This window comes from Antechinus flavipes, chromosome 3, assembly GCF_016432865.1.
Source record: "Antechinus flavipes isolate AdamAnt ecotype Samford, QLD, Australia chromosome 3, AdamAnt_v2, whole genome shotgun sequence".
Classification (NCBI taxonomy): domain Eukaryota; kingdom Metazoa; phylum Chordata; class Mammalia; order Dasyuromorphia; family Dasyuridae; genus Antechinus; species Antechinus flavipes.
The window spans coordinates 44,032,446-44,048,914 of record NC_067400.1 but is presented as its reverse complement, the minus strand read 5'-3'; the positions used below and the strand labels follow the sequence as shown (position 1 = coordinate 44,048,914).

Below are 16,469 nucleotides of genomic sequence, written 5' to 3'. Positions count from 1 at the left end.
ACCATTACTGTTAGTACTACTACTACTCTGTTACTATGACTACTATTACTACTCTGCTGCTGCTACTACTACTACTACTACTCTGTTACTATTGGCACTATGACTACTATTACTGTTAGTACTACTACTTCTCTGTTACTACTGGTGCTGCTACTACGACTACTATTACTACTCATATTGTTAATGCTGCTACTATTGTTAGTACTACTACTACTCTGTTACTACTGGTACTACTACTATTACTATTTGTACTGTTACTGCTGCTACTACTATTAGTACCACTACTACTACTACTCTGTTACTACTGGCACTATGACTACTATTACTGTTAGTACTACTACTTCTCTGTTACTACTGGTGCTGCTACTATGACTATTATTACTCATACTGTTACTGCTGTTACTACTGTTAGTACTACTACTCTGTTACTACTGGTACTATGACTACCATTACTATTAGTACTATTACTACTCTTACTGTTACCACTCATAGTGCTATTACTATTATTGTTCGTATTACTGCTGCTGCTGCTATTATTATTACTACTACTTGCTGATCAGCTAGCCTTTACGGAGTGCTTTAAGTTTTGCGAACCACTGTACAGATGTTATCTCATTTTTTTTTTTAATCCCAATCCCTATGTCAACCTCAGGAGGTAGATGCTATTATATCCATTTTACAGTTGAGAAAAGTAGCTGAAGGAGGATGAAGGTGCATTGACTTGCCTTGAATCAGAGCTAAGGAAGCATCTGAGGCTGGTAGGAAGCCAGCAGGTCTTCCTGATTTCAGGCTCAGCTCTAGTATTGTTTTGCATGAGTTGTGTGATAGAAGTTGGGGTTTGACCACCAGGTCCAGACTAGAATTATTTGTTTCTCTTCCTGGCTTTAGGCCCATTTCTGTCTCAGGTGGGCGTTTCCTGTCAGGATGGGCAATGGTAAGAGTTGATGAAGGCAGGGGCAAAGAGTAGACAGGCGAACAGGCAGACTGCTGAGATGTGCCAGGTACAAGCCTTCCTAAAGAGCTCTGCTTTCCTTCCAAAGGTCCCTTTACAGTGCCACTTGTTCTGGGATCTGACTGCCCCAACCCTTTGGTGAGCTCACCTTCTACCAACAGGAGACAAACTGGCTATTTTCCCAGTGGCAGAAATCAAACATCTTCATTGTGTCCTAACCCAGAGTCACTGACTTTGTTGGCCACTACAGCAGGAACTTCTATTGCAGCTCAAAAGACAGTAAATACTAGAGTTTTGCAGTGAATCCTGGGAATGACTTCTAGTATGTCTCTTCACTTGTCAGGTTTGGGGCAAATGCAAAAGTTGTGCATTTCCTGGGACGAATTAAACCGTGGAACTATACCTACGACCCCAAAACAAAAAGCGTCAGGAGCGACTCTCATGACCCTACTGTGATCGACCCACAATTCCTCACCATGTGGTGGGATATCTTCACCACCAACATTCTGCCTTTACTCCAGCATTTTGGAGTTGTCAAAGATACCTTCACAGCCCTTCACGCGGTAGGGTTTCTTTTCTCTTTCTTGAATAACATAATGCAGCTTCTGACCTGGTTTGAAGGTGGGAGGAGATAGGGGGGTAAAAAAGAAAAGCAGTTAAAAAGCCATCAACTTAGCACCTAAAAATTAAATCCAAAAACTAAATGATAAAATGTACAGTAAGGAGATTCATAATTGGCCCACCTGCGTCATATGGCATTTGTGTTCAGGGATCTGTCATAACAAGGAAGATAGGACAAGCAGATATAGGATTAAGAAAGCAAAGCATACACCCCTGAGAAACGTTCTGTGGCATGTCCATAGAATCTTATCCAGGAAAACCCCACCAAGTCCAGCTGAGCACAGCTATGAGCATTGCCACAGGATTTTGAAGCAACTGGGACCAGTTGGGGTTCATCTGGGAAGCTTTAACAGAGGTGGAGCATCTCTAACAAAAAGAGAGGGATGTGTTTCTGATGGAAGGAAAATCGAGGCCTGGGTGAGGGCTCATTAAAGTCTTGAATAGAAATGGGCTGGGGAAGCAGAGATAGCTGGAACAGAAAATACAAACCAGGGGTTAAGAAATACACAGTAATAACCAATTATTACTTTATACGGACTAATGCTTTATTAAGAGATCACAAGTGAGATTGTGCTTTTTAAATGACCCAAGCTATAGGTTAAAAGCATGAGTGCTCTAATCTTTTGCGTGTTTCAGAAATCACAAATATCAACGCAATCTTTGGTTAAAAATTTTCCATCTGCATGAGAGGCCAAGATGTTTGCAGTGAAGTTGCTATATGAAAATACGACAAATGTCCCTTTAGTATTTTGGTGGCCACAGTATTGTCCAGCCATTAGACAAGAGCCATCAAAAGAAATCTGCAGAGAGAAATGACTATTTGGGTTGTTAATTACCCTATCCTGTATTCAGCTCATTATCTGGCGCAGACTATGTTAAATTCCCTTTCAGATCCCTCCCTTAGGAAATCCAGGATGAAGACAGAGTAGAATATGTGATAGTGACAAGTATTAGAACAGGAGTGATGGAAATTTGTCCGCTGATTAACCACAGATTAAACAGTCCATCTACTATTGGTTATTTGTTCCCCACCTACCGTTAGAAAAGGTGAAACTTTTAGCTGCCTTTGTGAAGATCTGAAGGAGTTTGAAAACTACCCTCTCCAGGTTCCAATTTTGAAATCCATTTTTAAATGGAAAAATTAGACTAGATAACGTCTAAATTTTCTTCCAGCTTTGACATTCAGTGATTCTGCACTTCTAGAAATACATTCCCATTGCCAGAAAATAATCAGCATGGGTCCAACTTTTTTTTCCCTTAATAAATGTCAGAGTTTAAAGAACAGTTCTGTGGTTTTGCAGCCAGAAAGTCTGGTCATCCCTACAGTGAGGAAAAGTTGTTAGAAGGGGCTTTGAGTGGGGTTGGTGATTATTACTGGTGAAATGGCTCTGTCATGCTAGCCTATTATTGGAGTTAAGAATCATAACTGTATGTCGCTCAGCTACTTCCCTTTAACTGTATTATATATCTCATCATCTCCAAATCTCATCTAATGGGAGTATTGGACCTCTGATGATCTCTCTTAAGTCTCCTTATTTATAATTCTATAATTTGGAAGAGCCTTACTGAAACCTGCTGGAAATACTGCATTTCATAAAATAATAAACAGATTTGCTCTATAATTTAAAGATGAGGAACCAGGGTACTTAAAAGATCAAGCTGACTGAACTGACAAAATTTGAAGGGCTTCTCCCTCTTCCACGAGTTTAGTAAATTTTGGCTCCCAAATTCGTATAGTGTTTTTTATAGGGGACAGCTTTGCTGTCAGTCTGGTATTACAGCTGAATGTCTGTGAGGTCCTGTAAGCTCACCACCTTTCCAAACCCCTGCGGATAGAGAGCTTAGAATGAGACATGCTTTCCCTTATCCATCTTACCCTCTCTGATGAACTGTTTGCAGCTTTCGGGTTTGGCCTATACTCTGGCTTTCTCTTGTGGCTTCTGTAGAAAGGTATGCAGACCTTAAACCTAACCCTAATACCTGTGCCTTTCTGATGTTTTCACCGAGAACAGTGTTCATTTTGCTAGGAAAATCATGACCTTTTTAATGTTGTTTCTGATTTATTTTTACTTTTTTTTGTTTTGTGTTTCTTTGCATGACAATTCACCCCAGCTTCTCTTCCTTTCCATTTACTGCATTCTTTAGAGACTTTTTTTTTTTTTAAATAGTAATATCCAGCTTTCACTGAGGCCTCGATTATGTTTCTTCTTCTAGGCGGAAGTCACAGATGCAATGTTGCATATGTCCATCGGGGACCTCAGCCCTCCCCCCCAACCATTTGTATCCTCAGAAGAACGTAAGGAGCGGTGGGAGCAAGGCCAGGCTGATTACATGGGAGCAGATTCCTTTGACAACATCAAGAGGAAATTGGACACTTACCTTCAGTAGAAAATACCTCCATTTTCTCTGTGCAAACATCGGCTACACAGGACTGGTTCTGGATAATTTAGCATCTAGAAGTGTTTTGAGTATGGTTGTTATGGTTGCTAGCGGCTTTGACAGAAGCTCTACGTTTGAAGGTTTATAGTACTAAATGTGAAAACTGGACAAAAGTCAAGAAGTAAAAAGCTCATTTTCTAGTCAATTAATTGCTGAGGGACTCTGCCCGATCATTCAGAGAAAACTTAAGAAATTTTCTATTTAATGCCAATTACCAATAAATCTGAGAGGGAATGAAGCCATTAAGCTATCTATCTGCTTCAGCTCCTGAAACCTGAAGAGCTGAGTTCCAATCAGTTCCTCTCTTATTTGCCTTGCTCTTTTTCCTATAGTAGATAGATATTTCAGGATTGATCAGACTTCCCTCATGGTCCCAATTCTTCTTTTACAGAAAAACAATGTAACATTGTCAAATTGAGTCACAGATTTATTAAATGCTTCCACAAATGGTGACACACCCTTTTTATCTCTTTAAGAAACTGAAGTGTTTTTTTTTTTCCTGTTTTTTTTTTTTTTTCCTGTTTGTTTTTGTTTTTTACCAGTTTTCTTTGTACAGTAAGGTAGCATGCTGGAAGACAGTTCTATACATTTTGGGGATGAGTGAATTTTCTGAATGCTTACCTCCAGTGGCACTATGTACAAAAAAATAAACACATAACAGTGAATTTTTGCTTGTTTGTCTTGGTTAAGAATTAGTTTCCTAGAAGAAAACTGTGCCTTATACCATGATCTAGTTTTTCCTTCTGAAATAGCAGTTTAAAATGAAGTGAGCTCTTTTATGGCCACAGTCAAGTTCCAAAGTCTATCCACTGTAAGGTATTGAGAGATTGCAATGTCTGTCCATGAAGAGGAAGGAATATCCATACCACTGAACTCCTGTTGTAGAGCTCCTTGGTGTATTGTGCTGTGATTATTTATATACACACTCATATATATAATTGCGTATATATACAGAGAGGAAAGGAGGGGAGAGAGGAAGGGAAAAAGGGAGATGAAGAGGAGGAAAAGAGGGATGGATGGATGGAGTCATTTTTAAGAGTAAATTAAGGCTGAGAAAATTCTAGAAGACATAACTACTTTGCAAACAGCTGGGGAAAAAAAAACCAAACAATTCTGATAGTGTGATTAGACCTGATAAGTAGATGGAAGACAAAATAAAAATCTACCTTAGCATCTCAGTTTTTGATTACACTGTGTACACATTATTTGAAAAATTTAAAGTACCCCTGAGCCACTGCTAAGTGGGTATCCTGATAATTAGAAGCTCAAATATTCAAATTGTGGTCATTCATTTAGTATCAATATATAGAATTTAACAATATTCCACAAAAAAACAAACCCAGGCTGACATTATAGATTAGTAATGAAATGGAAGATTTGTTCATTAAATTCTTGGAAATAGTAACTGGCTCCTGGTAGGAGAGAGGATCATGACTCCAAAGTGATGGTCAAAAACTGTTTGCCACTTAAGTAGGGGAAGTATATCCATCCCTCAAAGTTTTTAAAAGCAAAGAGATTCTCCTCAGTTGGTTTTAGTTTCAATAAACAATCTTTTAAAGTTCACTGTGATGCATCTTTTTAAATGCAATGATTTTAAATTTCTGCCTACCTAAAATAGCAAAATAATCTTAATATATAACCAATATCAACAAAGTGAGCAACTAAGTGGGCTTGGAATCAGGAAGACTCATCTTACTGAGTTCAAATCTGGCTTCAGACACAGCAGCTGTGAGACTCTGGGCAAATCAATTACCTCAATTTAATAATTTGTAAACATAAGCTGAAGAAAGAAATGACACTCCAGTATTTTTGCCAAGAAAATTCTGAATGGGGTCATGAAAAGTCAGAGACAACTTCACAACCAATAAAACTTAACCATATTCAATTTTTATAAGCGTTCCCTATTAGCACAGTAGTTAAGCACCCAATTGCAAATCATCATACAAACTGGTTACAGACATGGTGCTTATCCTCAAAAGAACACAATATATTTAAGGCAGACAACAACAATATGGACAGAAACCTTAAGGACTCATGGAAAACAATTTTTAAAGAGATTCCAAATATAATAAGCACATTGTACAATCTGAGCTAAAATATTATTTTTACTTAGTCCCTCCACAACAGACCTAATCTTGTTTGTGACATGGAGGTAACTCCGGGCTCTCTAAAGCCTCACCCAAAGAATGCCAATAAAGCTGAAAAGGCTCAAGTACTGACTCGGTGACAGATAGGCCCTTCCCTGACCAAGGACCAGCTTAGTGAAAGCCCAGAGCAGCTCATGAGCAGCAGGCCGATCATCAAGCCTTTTGGGTGTTTTTAAATCAAGCCAATTGATTTAGACCACCTATTAACTGTAGGGTCTGTGAGCTATGATAAGGGTAGCCATAATGATGCCAACAGACTTTTGGCAGAATTAACTTTTACCATTAGAAACTAGTTTCCTTAGAATCTTCTAGTTACTTGTCTGCTGTTTGTAATCTCCTACAAGAATATTAAGCAACGGTACCAGACTGTGATTATAAGGACAGTCTAAAGAGGAATGGGTAGCACCTACAACTGAGTGGCCAAGTGCTGTGCTGTGCTAGTTTGGTCTGGCTTTTAATTTTCCCTTCTCTAGCTGTTAACTTCCCACTAACAAGCACATTCTGAGCTCAGCTGTTTCTACCTTCCTCTGATTTGTGGTTTCTACTCTGCTCAGGGATAGGAAAAGTGAGGGAAGGATTTCAAACCAGAAACAGACATCAAGAAACAAAGGCCATATTGTTTAATCCCCTCATTTTGCAGATGAGAACCTACCTAGGCTGAACAGTAAATATCAAAAGTCAATCAATCATTAAGATCAGAGATTTTGAAATGCCAAGGATAACCCTGAACAAGTTATATTTGGGGTGAAAAGGACAATAGAACTTTTCCTTAAGGAATTACAACTTTCCCTTGATGTTTTAAGTAATATAACTCCTTTTCTAAGGTAGTTTAGTTTTTAAAATTGTAATTTTCTTTATTATGGAAAGAGTTAGGACTCTAAATGGAAGACGTTATGAAATAAATGACTTAAAACACTCATCTGTTATCCTCAGCATATTTGTGGAATAGACGGCATAGGAGTATTAAAGTCATTCAACACTCTCAAGCACCTACTATGTGCCAGGTAGTGTCACACAAAGGCAGAAAAATGAACGAAGGTGTCTTAGGTGACTGCCCTTAAGGAGAACATTTTCTTTGTTTTATTTAGTCTACAAGTGTCTTGGAGTTATAATCTAGAGGACATCTTTTACACATACCAATAAAGTCTTCAAAGTTAGAAGATTTTCTTGTAAGATGTACAAAAGCACCAAATAATATCACTTTCATATGAAATATTTCTCTTGCTTCAAAGTATAATCAAGCAATAGTTATTACTTTTTTTTTTATTACTTTTTCTTTAAAAAGAAAAAATTGATATTGAATATATTACCAAATTAACTTGGGGGATTTATTTTGAGAATATAAAACATAAGTTGTTGGGTTGAAGATGTGTTTTGACAGAGATGTTTATTAAGCTAGAATTATTAGTCTCTGACATGATAGGCATATAAAAATCATTCTATCTTTTAAATGGAATCCCATGTGATCATTTTAAGTTGGTTATTATTAAATTTGTCAATAGATAAGGTAAGTCCCTACTATGTACTATACCTTATGCTAAACACTGGGAATACAGAGAAGGGTAAGGATGGTGCCCACCCTCAAGGAACTTACAGTCTGATGGAAATATTTATGTGATCAATATTATATTCTTTTCAACAAACATACTTTAGTTTCTGAGTCTAGTAAAACGTCACTTTAAAAAATTACAATTGAAAAATCCAAGGATGTATGAAATTAACTTCCCTCAGCACCACATTATTCAAAAGTGGAGTCCTTTTCTAATAACAAGGTCTCCAATCTTTAAAATCAGAAGATTTGCGTCTAAACTCTTATTTTGGTTTCACCCCTCAGGTCTACACATAATAAAGAACCAGATCACAATGTATTTCCTTTAAGTACAATAGAAAAAAAATAGATAACTACTTTTTACCTTTTGCTTTCACTAAGTGATTCAAAGCTAAAGGGCTTTGAATTAGATTCTAGTCCCTCATGAACTAAATCTTAGACAATTGCTTCACAAAGCTCACCAGGGTCAATGCAGTGACACTCCCTCAGCAGGGAAAGGAAGAATCCACAAAAATTTAGGCACTTCCCACCAATACCTCTTGTTCCTATTCAATTCCCACTTAAATGTTGATACCAAGGACAATCCTTGCTGAGATATGGAGACCACACTGACAGCTGTGGGAGCAGGAGGCCCAGGAAACCTTTGAGCCTTACCATCTCATTTTATCCTCTTATAGTTAAATGTAATGGACACATAGGCTATTCTTATCTCAAAGGAGAAGAAATTCAAGTAAAGAAGCAGTGAACTGGTGCGTAGCCCTCAGTAAAGGTGGCTAAGAGCCACACTTAGCAAAGGGCTCTATGGAGCACAGTCTAGCTGATCTTGCTCTCAGCTCATCACTCCATTTACTTTTACTCCCTGTTAGTAGAAATGGAAGAAGCCTGTGATTGTAAAATGAGTCTTGCCTCCCTTGAATGTGACACTTAATAAGGTTGTTAGCATTTTAGGGAAAAAAACCACCATGAAGTTATATAGGAGTGAAGAGGCCAATGGAATCAATTCTAACATTTTTATTGATTTTAAATGTAACACAGAAATCCAATCCAAACTACAAATGCATAGGGCATAGCATCTACCTTTTACAACAAAACTGTTCACAGGGAGCTTCTTCTGTATCGTAGAAACTCAAACTGGCTCATAACATAGCACTAACTTAAGTTAAAATTCCAGTATCCATCCCCAAATTTCAAAGTAGTTTGCATATTTTCTTTAACAATACATTAAGGAAATATTTGTACTTTTGAAAGAATTCACCAAAATAAATATTGGAAATTAGGGAAAAGAAACTCAGTAAATGTTTGGTAAAGAAGATAAGGGAGTTCTTAACTTTACAGAAACTCAAAAGGAGAATGAGTTGTGAAAGTAACCCGATTTTGTGTTTTGTAGGAAAATTTAGATTCAAATCTGTTCCTCACTCCCCTATCCCCCAAGCTTACATTGCCAAAGATCAGTAGCTTTTCCCCTGTCTGCCCCTTAAGCAGCTCCTGAAGGTTAGTAGAAACAGCTCTCAATTCCCTTCTCCAACTCAGGAAGAGATGCTACCAAGCTCCCTAGTTGTATGTGATGTGGATCAATTACTGTTAACAATGGTAGAAGAAACTGCGGAGAATAATGCAAGCTTAGCTGCCAGGATACCTGACGTGAGTCAAATCTAAATTTAGGCTTTAGGGAAGATGTATTCCTAAACGTGAAACATATATGCCACAACTTTAAACTGCATGTAATCTTCCTTGCTTTTCATTCAGGTGACATCATATACTCTAAGCAAAATCTAAGGTGCTTTTACATTTGTACCAAAAATGAATCTCCACTCATCACGGTTATTAACGCATCTTCTCATTAAAAAAAAAAAAAAAAAAAAAAAAAAAAGTACAGTCATTAAACTATTTCCATATGAAATACTATCTAAACCTGATCACTGAATTATATATATGTATATGTATATATACATATATACATATACATATATATATTTTAAAATAGCACTGACTGCATTTCTATGGGCATATAAGAATGAATTCTTAAAAGTTTCAAATATTTTGATAATAAGAACATGCAGAAGAGATTTTTATGAATAAGGACCAAGATGTAATAGAATCACAGAACCTTAAAGATGAATGGATCTTATATGTTATCTAATTCAACCATCCACCCAGATTGCAATTTTACATCAAGCAGACTTTGGAATTATAAAAGTTTACAAAGTTATTTTTCAAAAAAGCTTCATGAGTGAAAACTACTTACAGAAATGTCTATTTTTAGCATTTCCATAATTTAAATTGTCAAATCAAATAAGGTGGAATGATTTTTTTCCCTGTATGACCTAAGTACCAAGATAGGTTTTTTAAAACACTTTATACAGTGCTACCTGACTATAATGGGGAATGTACTGCTATAACACAGTTTCTAAAAAAAAAATTTTTAGCTACATAAAATTAAGTTGTTCATCCAAGGCTTTGGCCTTTGATATAATTTGGTTCTAGATGCAAGGATTATATCAGAATAAAGTTCCAATGAATTAATTCACTACACATTCTGTGTACTTATCATCTTGAGAATTAAATTTAGGGAAAGTATTTATCTATTTCATCATAAAAGTATGAAGAGGAGATGAGTGAACAACCGTAAGAGATCAACAAGAAAACAACTTGTTTGCTCATAAAGTGTAAAAAGCCTGACATAGTCAAAAGTGAAAAGGCTGTGTTGTGTACCTGGTGGGAATTAGTTTAAGAATACTTAGGACTGGTATTATGAAAGTAGAATACTAAAGTAATTCTCTCTCATAAAATTATTTTAGTTACTGTACACAGCAGTATTATTGCTATTTGAACTATCATTAAGAACAAGTTCAGATTCAGAAGAGATAACCTGTCAATTATCTTGTCACTAATAAAGATGTTTGGTACCTGTTTTAAAAAGACACAAATCGCAGACTCCAAATTACCTCTTCCAAAGATTTTGTAAATCTGTATTTGACCAGCTGAACTCACCTGGCCTAAAACCATACACATTACAAATCAATTAAAGTTCTGATCTCATTAATTTTGGCTTGCTTCATCTCACTGGCATTAGGCTTTTTGGTTCCAAAGGCTCCTGCAGCAAGTTCCCTCTTTTTGTTCTGTATTTTCAGCATATTTTCTTCCACAGAGTCCTTCACAATGAACTTGAAAAAAGAAAACCAAACACGGATTTTTAAAGCCATACTTATTAAATGTGCTAACATGAAAACAAAACAGCGCAGATCACTATCAATAATGTTTCTGTTGCATCAAAAGGGTTTCTCTAAAGTAAATATGCAAAACCCAAATCTGAAGCTCCCAGTCAATTTGAGAAGCAAAAAAGTCATGTTTTCAAAAACTTGGGCAACATTTTCTATTGTAGAAAATTTACTGTAATTTCTCATCAACATTACACAGCTTTAAGCTATTCATAAAGGCAAGAAAGCAGCACAGTATAAGGAAAGAACTCATCTATGGAATTTGAGGACTTTGGTAAATCCTATCTTTGACCCAGTAGAGCTAGGTGGCCCTAAGCAAATCGCCTTCATTCATGGGACTTGTTATTCAGGTGAAAATGTTATTCAGGTGAGAAAGAACACCAAGAACTAGAACTAAGTGGGAGGAGGTACACTGACTAGGTAATCTGTGAAGTTTTCTTTCCAGCTCTAGATCTGTGATCTTTCTATCCACATGAAAATATGAGAGGCAACTGGGGAAATTGTAAACAACTCTTGTCCTCCCCCTTTTTCTATTTATGGAATGATAATTACAAAGTTGAGGATTTATATTATTGCTTAATGATTCTCTATCAACGAAATGCATGGCCTTAAGGACAGAAAGCAAACTGAGAAAAACATTTTATATTTAAAAGAGCAAATTCTCCAAGAGCTTCAATGATACTCTGAAAACAGTATGTATGTTTTTAAAGACTAATGAAACAACTGAGGTGTATACAAAACAGACCTTTGTGATGACTACTTCCTGCTTCTGGCCAAGTCTGTGACATCTGTCAAAACACTGATCTTCAGCAGCAGGATTCCAGGCCTGTTAAGAAGAGGTTTTTAAGAATAACTTGTCCTGATTGTTGTCATTCTACTTTTACATTAGTGTCAAACACACAACCTGCAGCCTCCCTGAGTGCATGCTGAACTAGTTTAAATTTAATTGGGAAAATTACACTGGGAAAAAATACACTGAAAACAAAAACTAAGTTAATATTGTGGTCTACAGGGATCTTTTTGAATGGATTAGTGATCCTTGTTCTCTTCCCCTAGTTCTTAAATAATAGAATCCCTTCCCCTTTTTAACAGATTAGGAAGCTGCATCTTGGAGAGGTGAGGGAACACATCAGTGGTGGATCATACAATCTAAGTTGAGGCACAAGTGGGACATGTGGCTAAGACTCCTGATTCCAATACTCTTCTCATTACAATTGGTGGCCTAAATGCTCAAGGCTTTAAAGATATGATTAATAAATATTAGGTGTATTGAGGGGGCTTCTCCCTGAAGATCTTTTGAAGCTTTTAGCATACCTTTACACAAAACATGACAAGGTGCCCATACCAGAAAATGGACTTGGAAATAAAGCAGAGTAGGACCAATATGGCATTTCCTACATTATTATCCCATGATTGTGTAACTGTTCTATTCATTGTTGAATTCTCTTACAATTGACCTTTTAAATCTGCTAATATGCAAATCAGTTTTGTCTATTTTTATACAAGGCATATAAAAGTATGCATATTTACATAAACACATACATTTATACTATTTCTAAAGAAAGTAATTAGGAAAAGTAGTATTGCATTCTTTATTCAAAAAAGCTATGTATCTCATTAAGTACTGATAAATATGCTTCTTAATATGCATTTAGTTTCAGGACACCCCTTTTTTGGTTTAGTTGTTGTTTTTACTGCTACTATTTAATTGAAGAGTTGCCTTTAGAACAGAAATAGAATTCAAAGGACACTCCTCTTTGGGCAGTTTTCTGAAGGGGACAATTATTTGCCTTTTTCTTTGACTATTTTCTTATTCCTTTTTTTTGAGGGAGTTTTCAAATCAAAATAGCAAGGAGATCTTTAAAATTTTGTCTAGGAATATGAAAATCCTATAGCCATACGTTTGCTACTATACATCTGAGTCAGACAAACCTATATAGGCTGAAAACTGTTTTTCTTTGAACCACTTTTCCAGCTCAATGATATCAAACTCAAGTAGCAAAGGGTTCTTTTAGGCTACATACTACCTCAGAAAATCAAAAAATTAATGTTATTTATGTTGTCTTGTATTTTTTTTTATTTTGCTAAACATTTACAATTATATTTTAATTTGGTTTTGGCTGTTTTGGGGGCTACAAGTTTGACACCTCTGTTCTAGATATGATACACAAGTGATGTCTCATTTTTATCTGATGCGCTTCTAATACATTTAACTCCCTATATTATATATATATATATATATCTCAGCAAACCATCAGGTTACCTGTTTCTAACCCAATATTCATTGAGAATTCAAAAGAACTTTTAACAATTAAGCCAGGTTTCTTTTCCTCAAGGACGGTTTTTATGTAAAACGGTAAATAGCATTTTTAAGGAGGCTAAGCAATTAAAATTTAAAAAATAAATAAATCAAACAATTTTCTGACTTTTTTTTTAATTGCCAGACATGATCTTCCTTACATAACTTTGAAATTCTGATAAAATGTCCTTATATAATTTTGTAATCTGTCCTTTTATGTGACAAATCAAATCCTACTGGATTAAAAAAAAAAAAACTCAGTACTGATTATTTTTAATAAATTCATAACAAAACAAAGTAAATGAGCCAAACATTTTTTTTAAATATTAGTTTCTAACACATAGGCTCAAAAAATATTTAGCCCAATTTTCTACGATTTCTCTATCTTCATGATACTATGATAAACAATGGTCATACTGATAGCATTGAAAGTTTCTGCATCAAAAACTAAAATGTTCAGTGTATACATGTTAAATGTATCATCTTATTTTATACATAAATAATAGTGGACTAGGGCAGAATGTTATTGTGATTTTCTCTGGCACTACTCGATACCCAACAGCCAGAGAAAGTGAAGAGTTGATGACTCAGTTGAGAAGCCACAATTAAATATATAAAGAAATAAATAGTCAAGATAGGTGAGTTACTTTTGTACCCTTTAATAAGTGGCCACTTTTTTTTTTAAACATTCCTATCATGACCAACAATATGATTTTTTATTGTTGCCACTTAAAACACTAGAGAGATACCAAGGAACCAGGAGAATGAAATGAGTCTGAAGAACTACAAGGATGAAAAGGAGAATAAGAGGAAACGAGGAGATAGGGGAAAGTAGAAGGGTGTACTGTGAGTAGTCAGAGGAATTTTAAGTAGTCTAGTTCTGAGAGATAAAATGGATCTCAATGAAGCAGCATTGTGGAGGTCAAGCTGTAGGCTAAGGATGCAGCAATACTGGATGCAAACCTTGCTTCAGATGCTGGCTCCCTGCCTGTGTGATATAGGGCAATTTGTTTACCCTCTCAGCCAGTTTCCTTGTTTGCCCAAGAGAGACAAGCAACTTACTCCATGGATTTACCAAAAGGTTCAAATGAGATAATCTGCATAATGTACTTTGCAAAATGTTATATAAATGTCAGCTACCCTAATTATTCCTGAGGAAGGAGCACTGGTTTTGGAGTCTGGAGTGCAAAACTCTTCATTCAAAACTCCTATTATCTTAGTACAAAAGGTATACCCAAACAAGATGTACAACCTCTCTAGATATCAGGTTCCTTTCTATTAAGTGAGTGAACAAAATGATCTCTCAAGTCCATTCAAACTGAAATTTATGGTACTATTACAAAAAAAGCGATGTCAGAAATAAAAGCTTACTTTTTTAAAATTCCATTCAATCAGAATTCATCTAAAGAATTCTAGTTCACTCAAGTATTTATTTCTATAAATGATATACCTTACATTTCAATTTCCTTAATCAGTTTTTATGATAGTGTTAAACTGTTTCCATTAGTTACTTTTAACTAAACAGCCCTTTTAAATTGAAAAGATATTAATCCTGTCAATTCATAGCCCTGTGACTTTGGGTGCGTTATCTAATTATGTGTGCCCAAATCCATTAGTCAACACATATTTTTATAATACTCAAGCATTTACAAAGCACCTGTTATATATAAGGCACTGTTTACATGATGGGAATGTAGTCAGTCCTTTAATACCTGAGGCTCCTCTGGTATTCTGAAATTAGATGAGCACAGGCTAGCCTAGAATTTAAAGACTCAATGAAAAAGTAATAATTTTGAAAGGAATAAGTATGTGAGAAGAATCACTCTACAAATGAAACATACGACTGTTAACTTTTCAAAAAAAAAAAATTGGTACTCTTATACATTTTAAAAAATATCCTGGTCGCATCTATCTCTAAGGTTACTTACTGGATCCATTAAAAATACTCGAGAGGCTGCACAGAGATTCAAACCAACTCCACCAGCTTTTAGAGAAAGAAGCATTATTGTAGGAGATCCTGCTTCAGTTTTCTGAAAACACTGTATTGACTCAACTCTCTTCTTCTGGGCCATGGAGCCATCCAAACGAGTAAATACAAACCCAGATGCTCTTTAACAAAAATTTAAAAAAAAAATGTTTACTAGGTTGTTATTAACAACAGGAAAGTAATCATTTGCACACATAGCTTTTGTAATAAGTTCAAGATTTAAAACAATATTTCTCATTGTTACAAGAAGTTCTTTATAAGTTGTATAAAAGTTATATGGGAAAAAATATAAAATGGGCACAAGTTAAAACTGCCTTTCTGACACAAATTTCATACAGCAAAACACTTAAAATCTTTTTTTTTACTGAAAGTGATAAACACTGTTCAACTTACTTAAGTGGTGTTTCTAATAAAGACAGGAAAGTTGTGAATTGAGAAACAACTAAACTTTTGATTTGGGGGTTCTTCTTTCTTAAGTCAATCAAAGCATGCATTAGAGCATTGATCTGAAAAAACAAAATTGTATGTAACCCATCAAATTCCACTTTGAACTAGTAAAAATTATGCTTTTACAATTATTCTATTCCAGCTGAGATTTACAAATGGGATTAAAAGATCTTTGGTATTTATTCTAATTTCAAAAACCCTCCAAATGCCATATTTCATTAATATTATACTTTCTCTTTAAATAAAAAGGCATCACTAAATACAAAAACTAAAACAAAATAATTACAACATATCAATTATCCTTTCTTCACTATTTATTTCTTAAATTGTTTTTCTCCCCTAAAAAAAAAAAACTCACCCCACCCCACCCTTACTACCTATTAAAAGCATTCAAATGACAGGCTGAAATTGAAATAATCTTCTAGTTCAAGTGCAAATGAAACAAATACAAATGGTTTTGTATGTGTAATACTTTCATCAGTCTGAAAATTACCTTTGAACTGGACATCCATTCCAGATCAGTCTTTTTCTCAGTACTACAGTTCAATTCTTCTGGAGGACACTCTACCAAATTTTCTGCTCGTAAGTCATTTCTACATAAGGGGCATTTGGCATTTGGCTGGAAAATAAGACATTAGATCTCTGAACACTCCTAAGAGATAAAGGTATTTTGTATTATACTATCCCTCCTCTTTTTTGTAGGGCCCTTGAAGGGAGTTCTCTGAGAACTTAAATTAGCATTAGTATGAAGATAAAAAACACTGTATTATTTTGGGAGTGGTCCAAAAGTTATTGAAGTAATAAGGGGAC

At 35.4% G+C, this 16,469-nt stretch overlaps 2 protein-coding genes across 5 annotated transcripts in view; one reads left to right on the top strand and one right to left on the bottom strand.

Moving 5' to 3' along the window:
- The window catches only part of GYG1 (glycogenin 1), a 42,793-nt gene extending 38,116 nt beyond the window's left edge, over nt 1-4,677 (top strand). The window contains exons 6-8 of one of the 2 annotated variants that reach the window (XM_051983308.1): nt 1,296-1,515; nt 3,473-3,523; nt 3,788-4,677. In XM_051983308.1, coding sequence (XP_051839268.1) covers nt 1,296-1,515; nt 3,473-3,523; nt 3,788-3,961 — 445 coding nt within the window. In that variant the 3' untranslated portion in view covers nt 3,962-4,677. The remainder of the gene's footprint in view (nt 1-1,295; nt 1,516-3,472; nt 3,524-3,787) is intronic. The other variant, XM_051983306.1, reaches the window with a different exon arrangement.
- Nucleotides 4,678-8,704: 4,027 nt separating this feature from the next.
- Nucleotides 8,705-16,469, bottom strand: part of HLTF (helicase like transcription factor) — a 34,309-nt gene continuing 26,544 nt past the window's right edge. For all 3 annotated transcript variants that reach the window (XM_051983303.1, XM_051983305.1, XM_051983304.1), the window contains 5 exons: nt 16,153-16,278; nt 15,606-15,718; nt 15,154-15,334; nt 11,672-11,752; nt 8,705-10,872 (listed from right to left, as the gene is read on the bottom strand). In XM_051983303.1, coding sequence (XP_051839263.1) covers nt 10,720-10,872; nt 11,672-11,752; nt 15,154-15,334; nt 15,606-15,718; nt 16,153-16,278 — 654 coding nt within the window. In that variant the 3' untranslated portion in view covers nt 8,705-10,719. The remainder of the gene's footprint in view (nt 10,873-11,671; nt 11,753-15,153; nt 15,335-15,605; nt 15,719-16,152; nt 16,279-16,469) is intronic.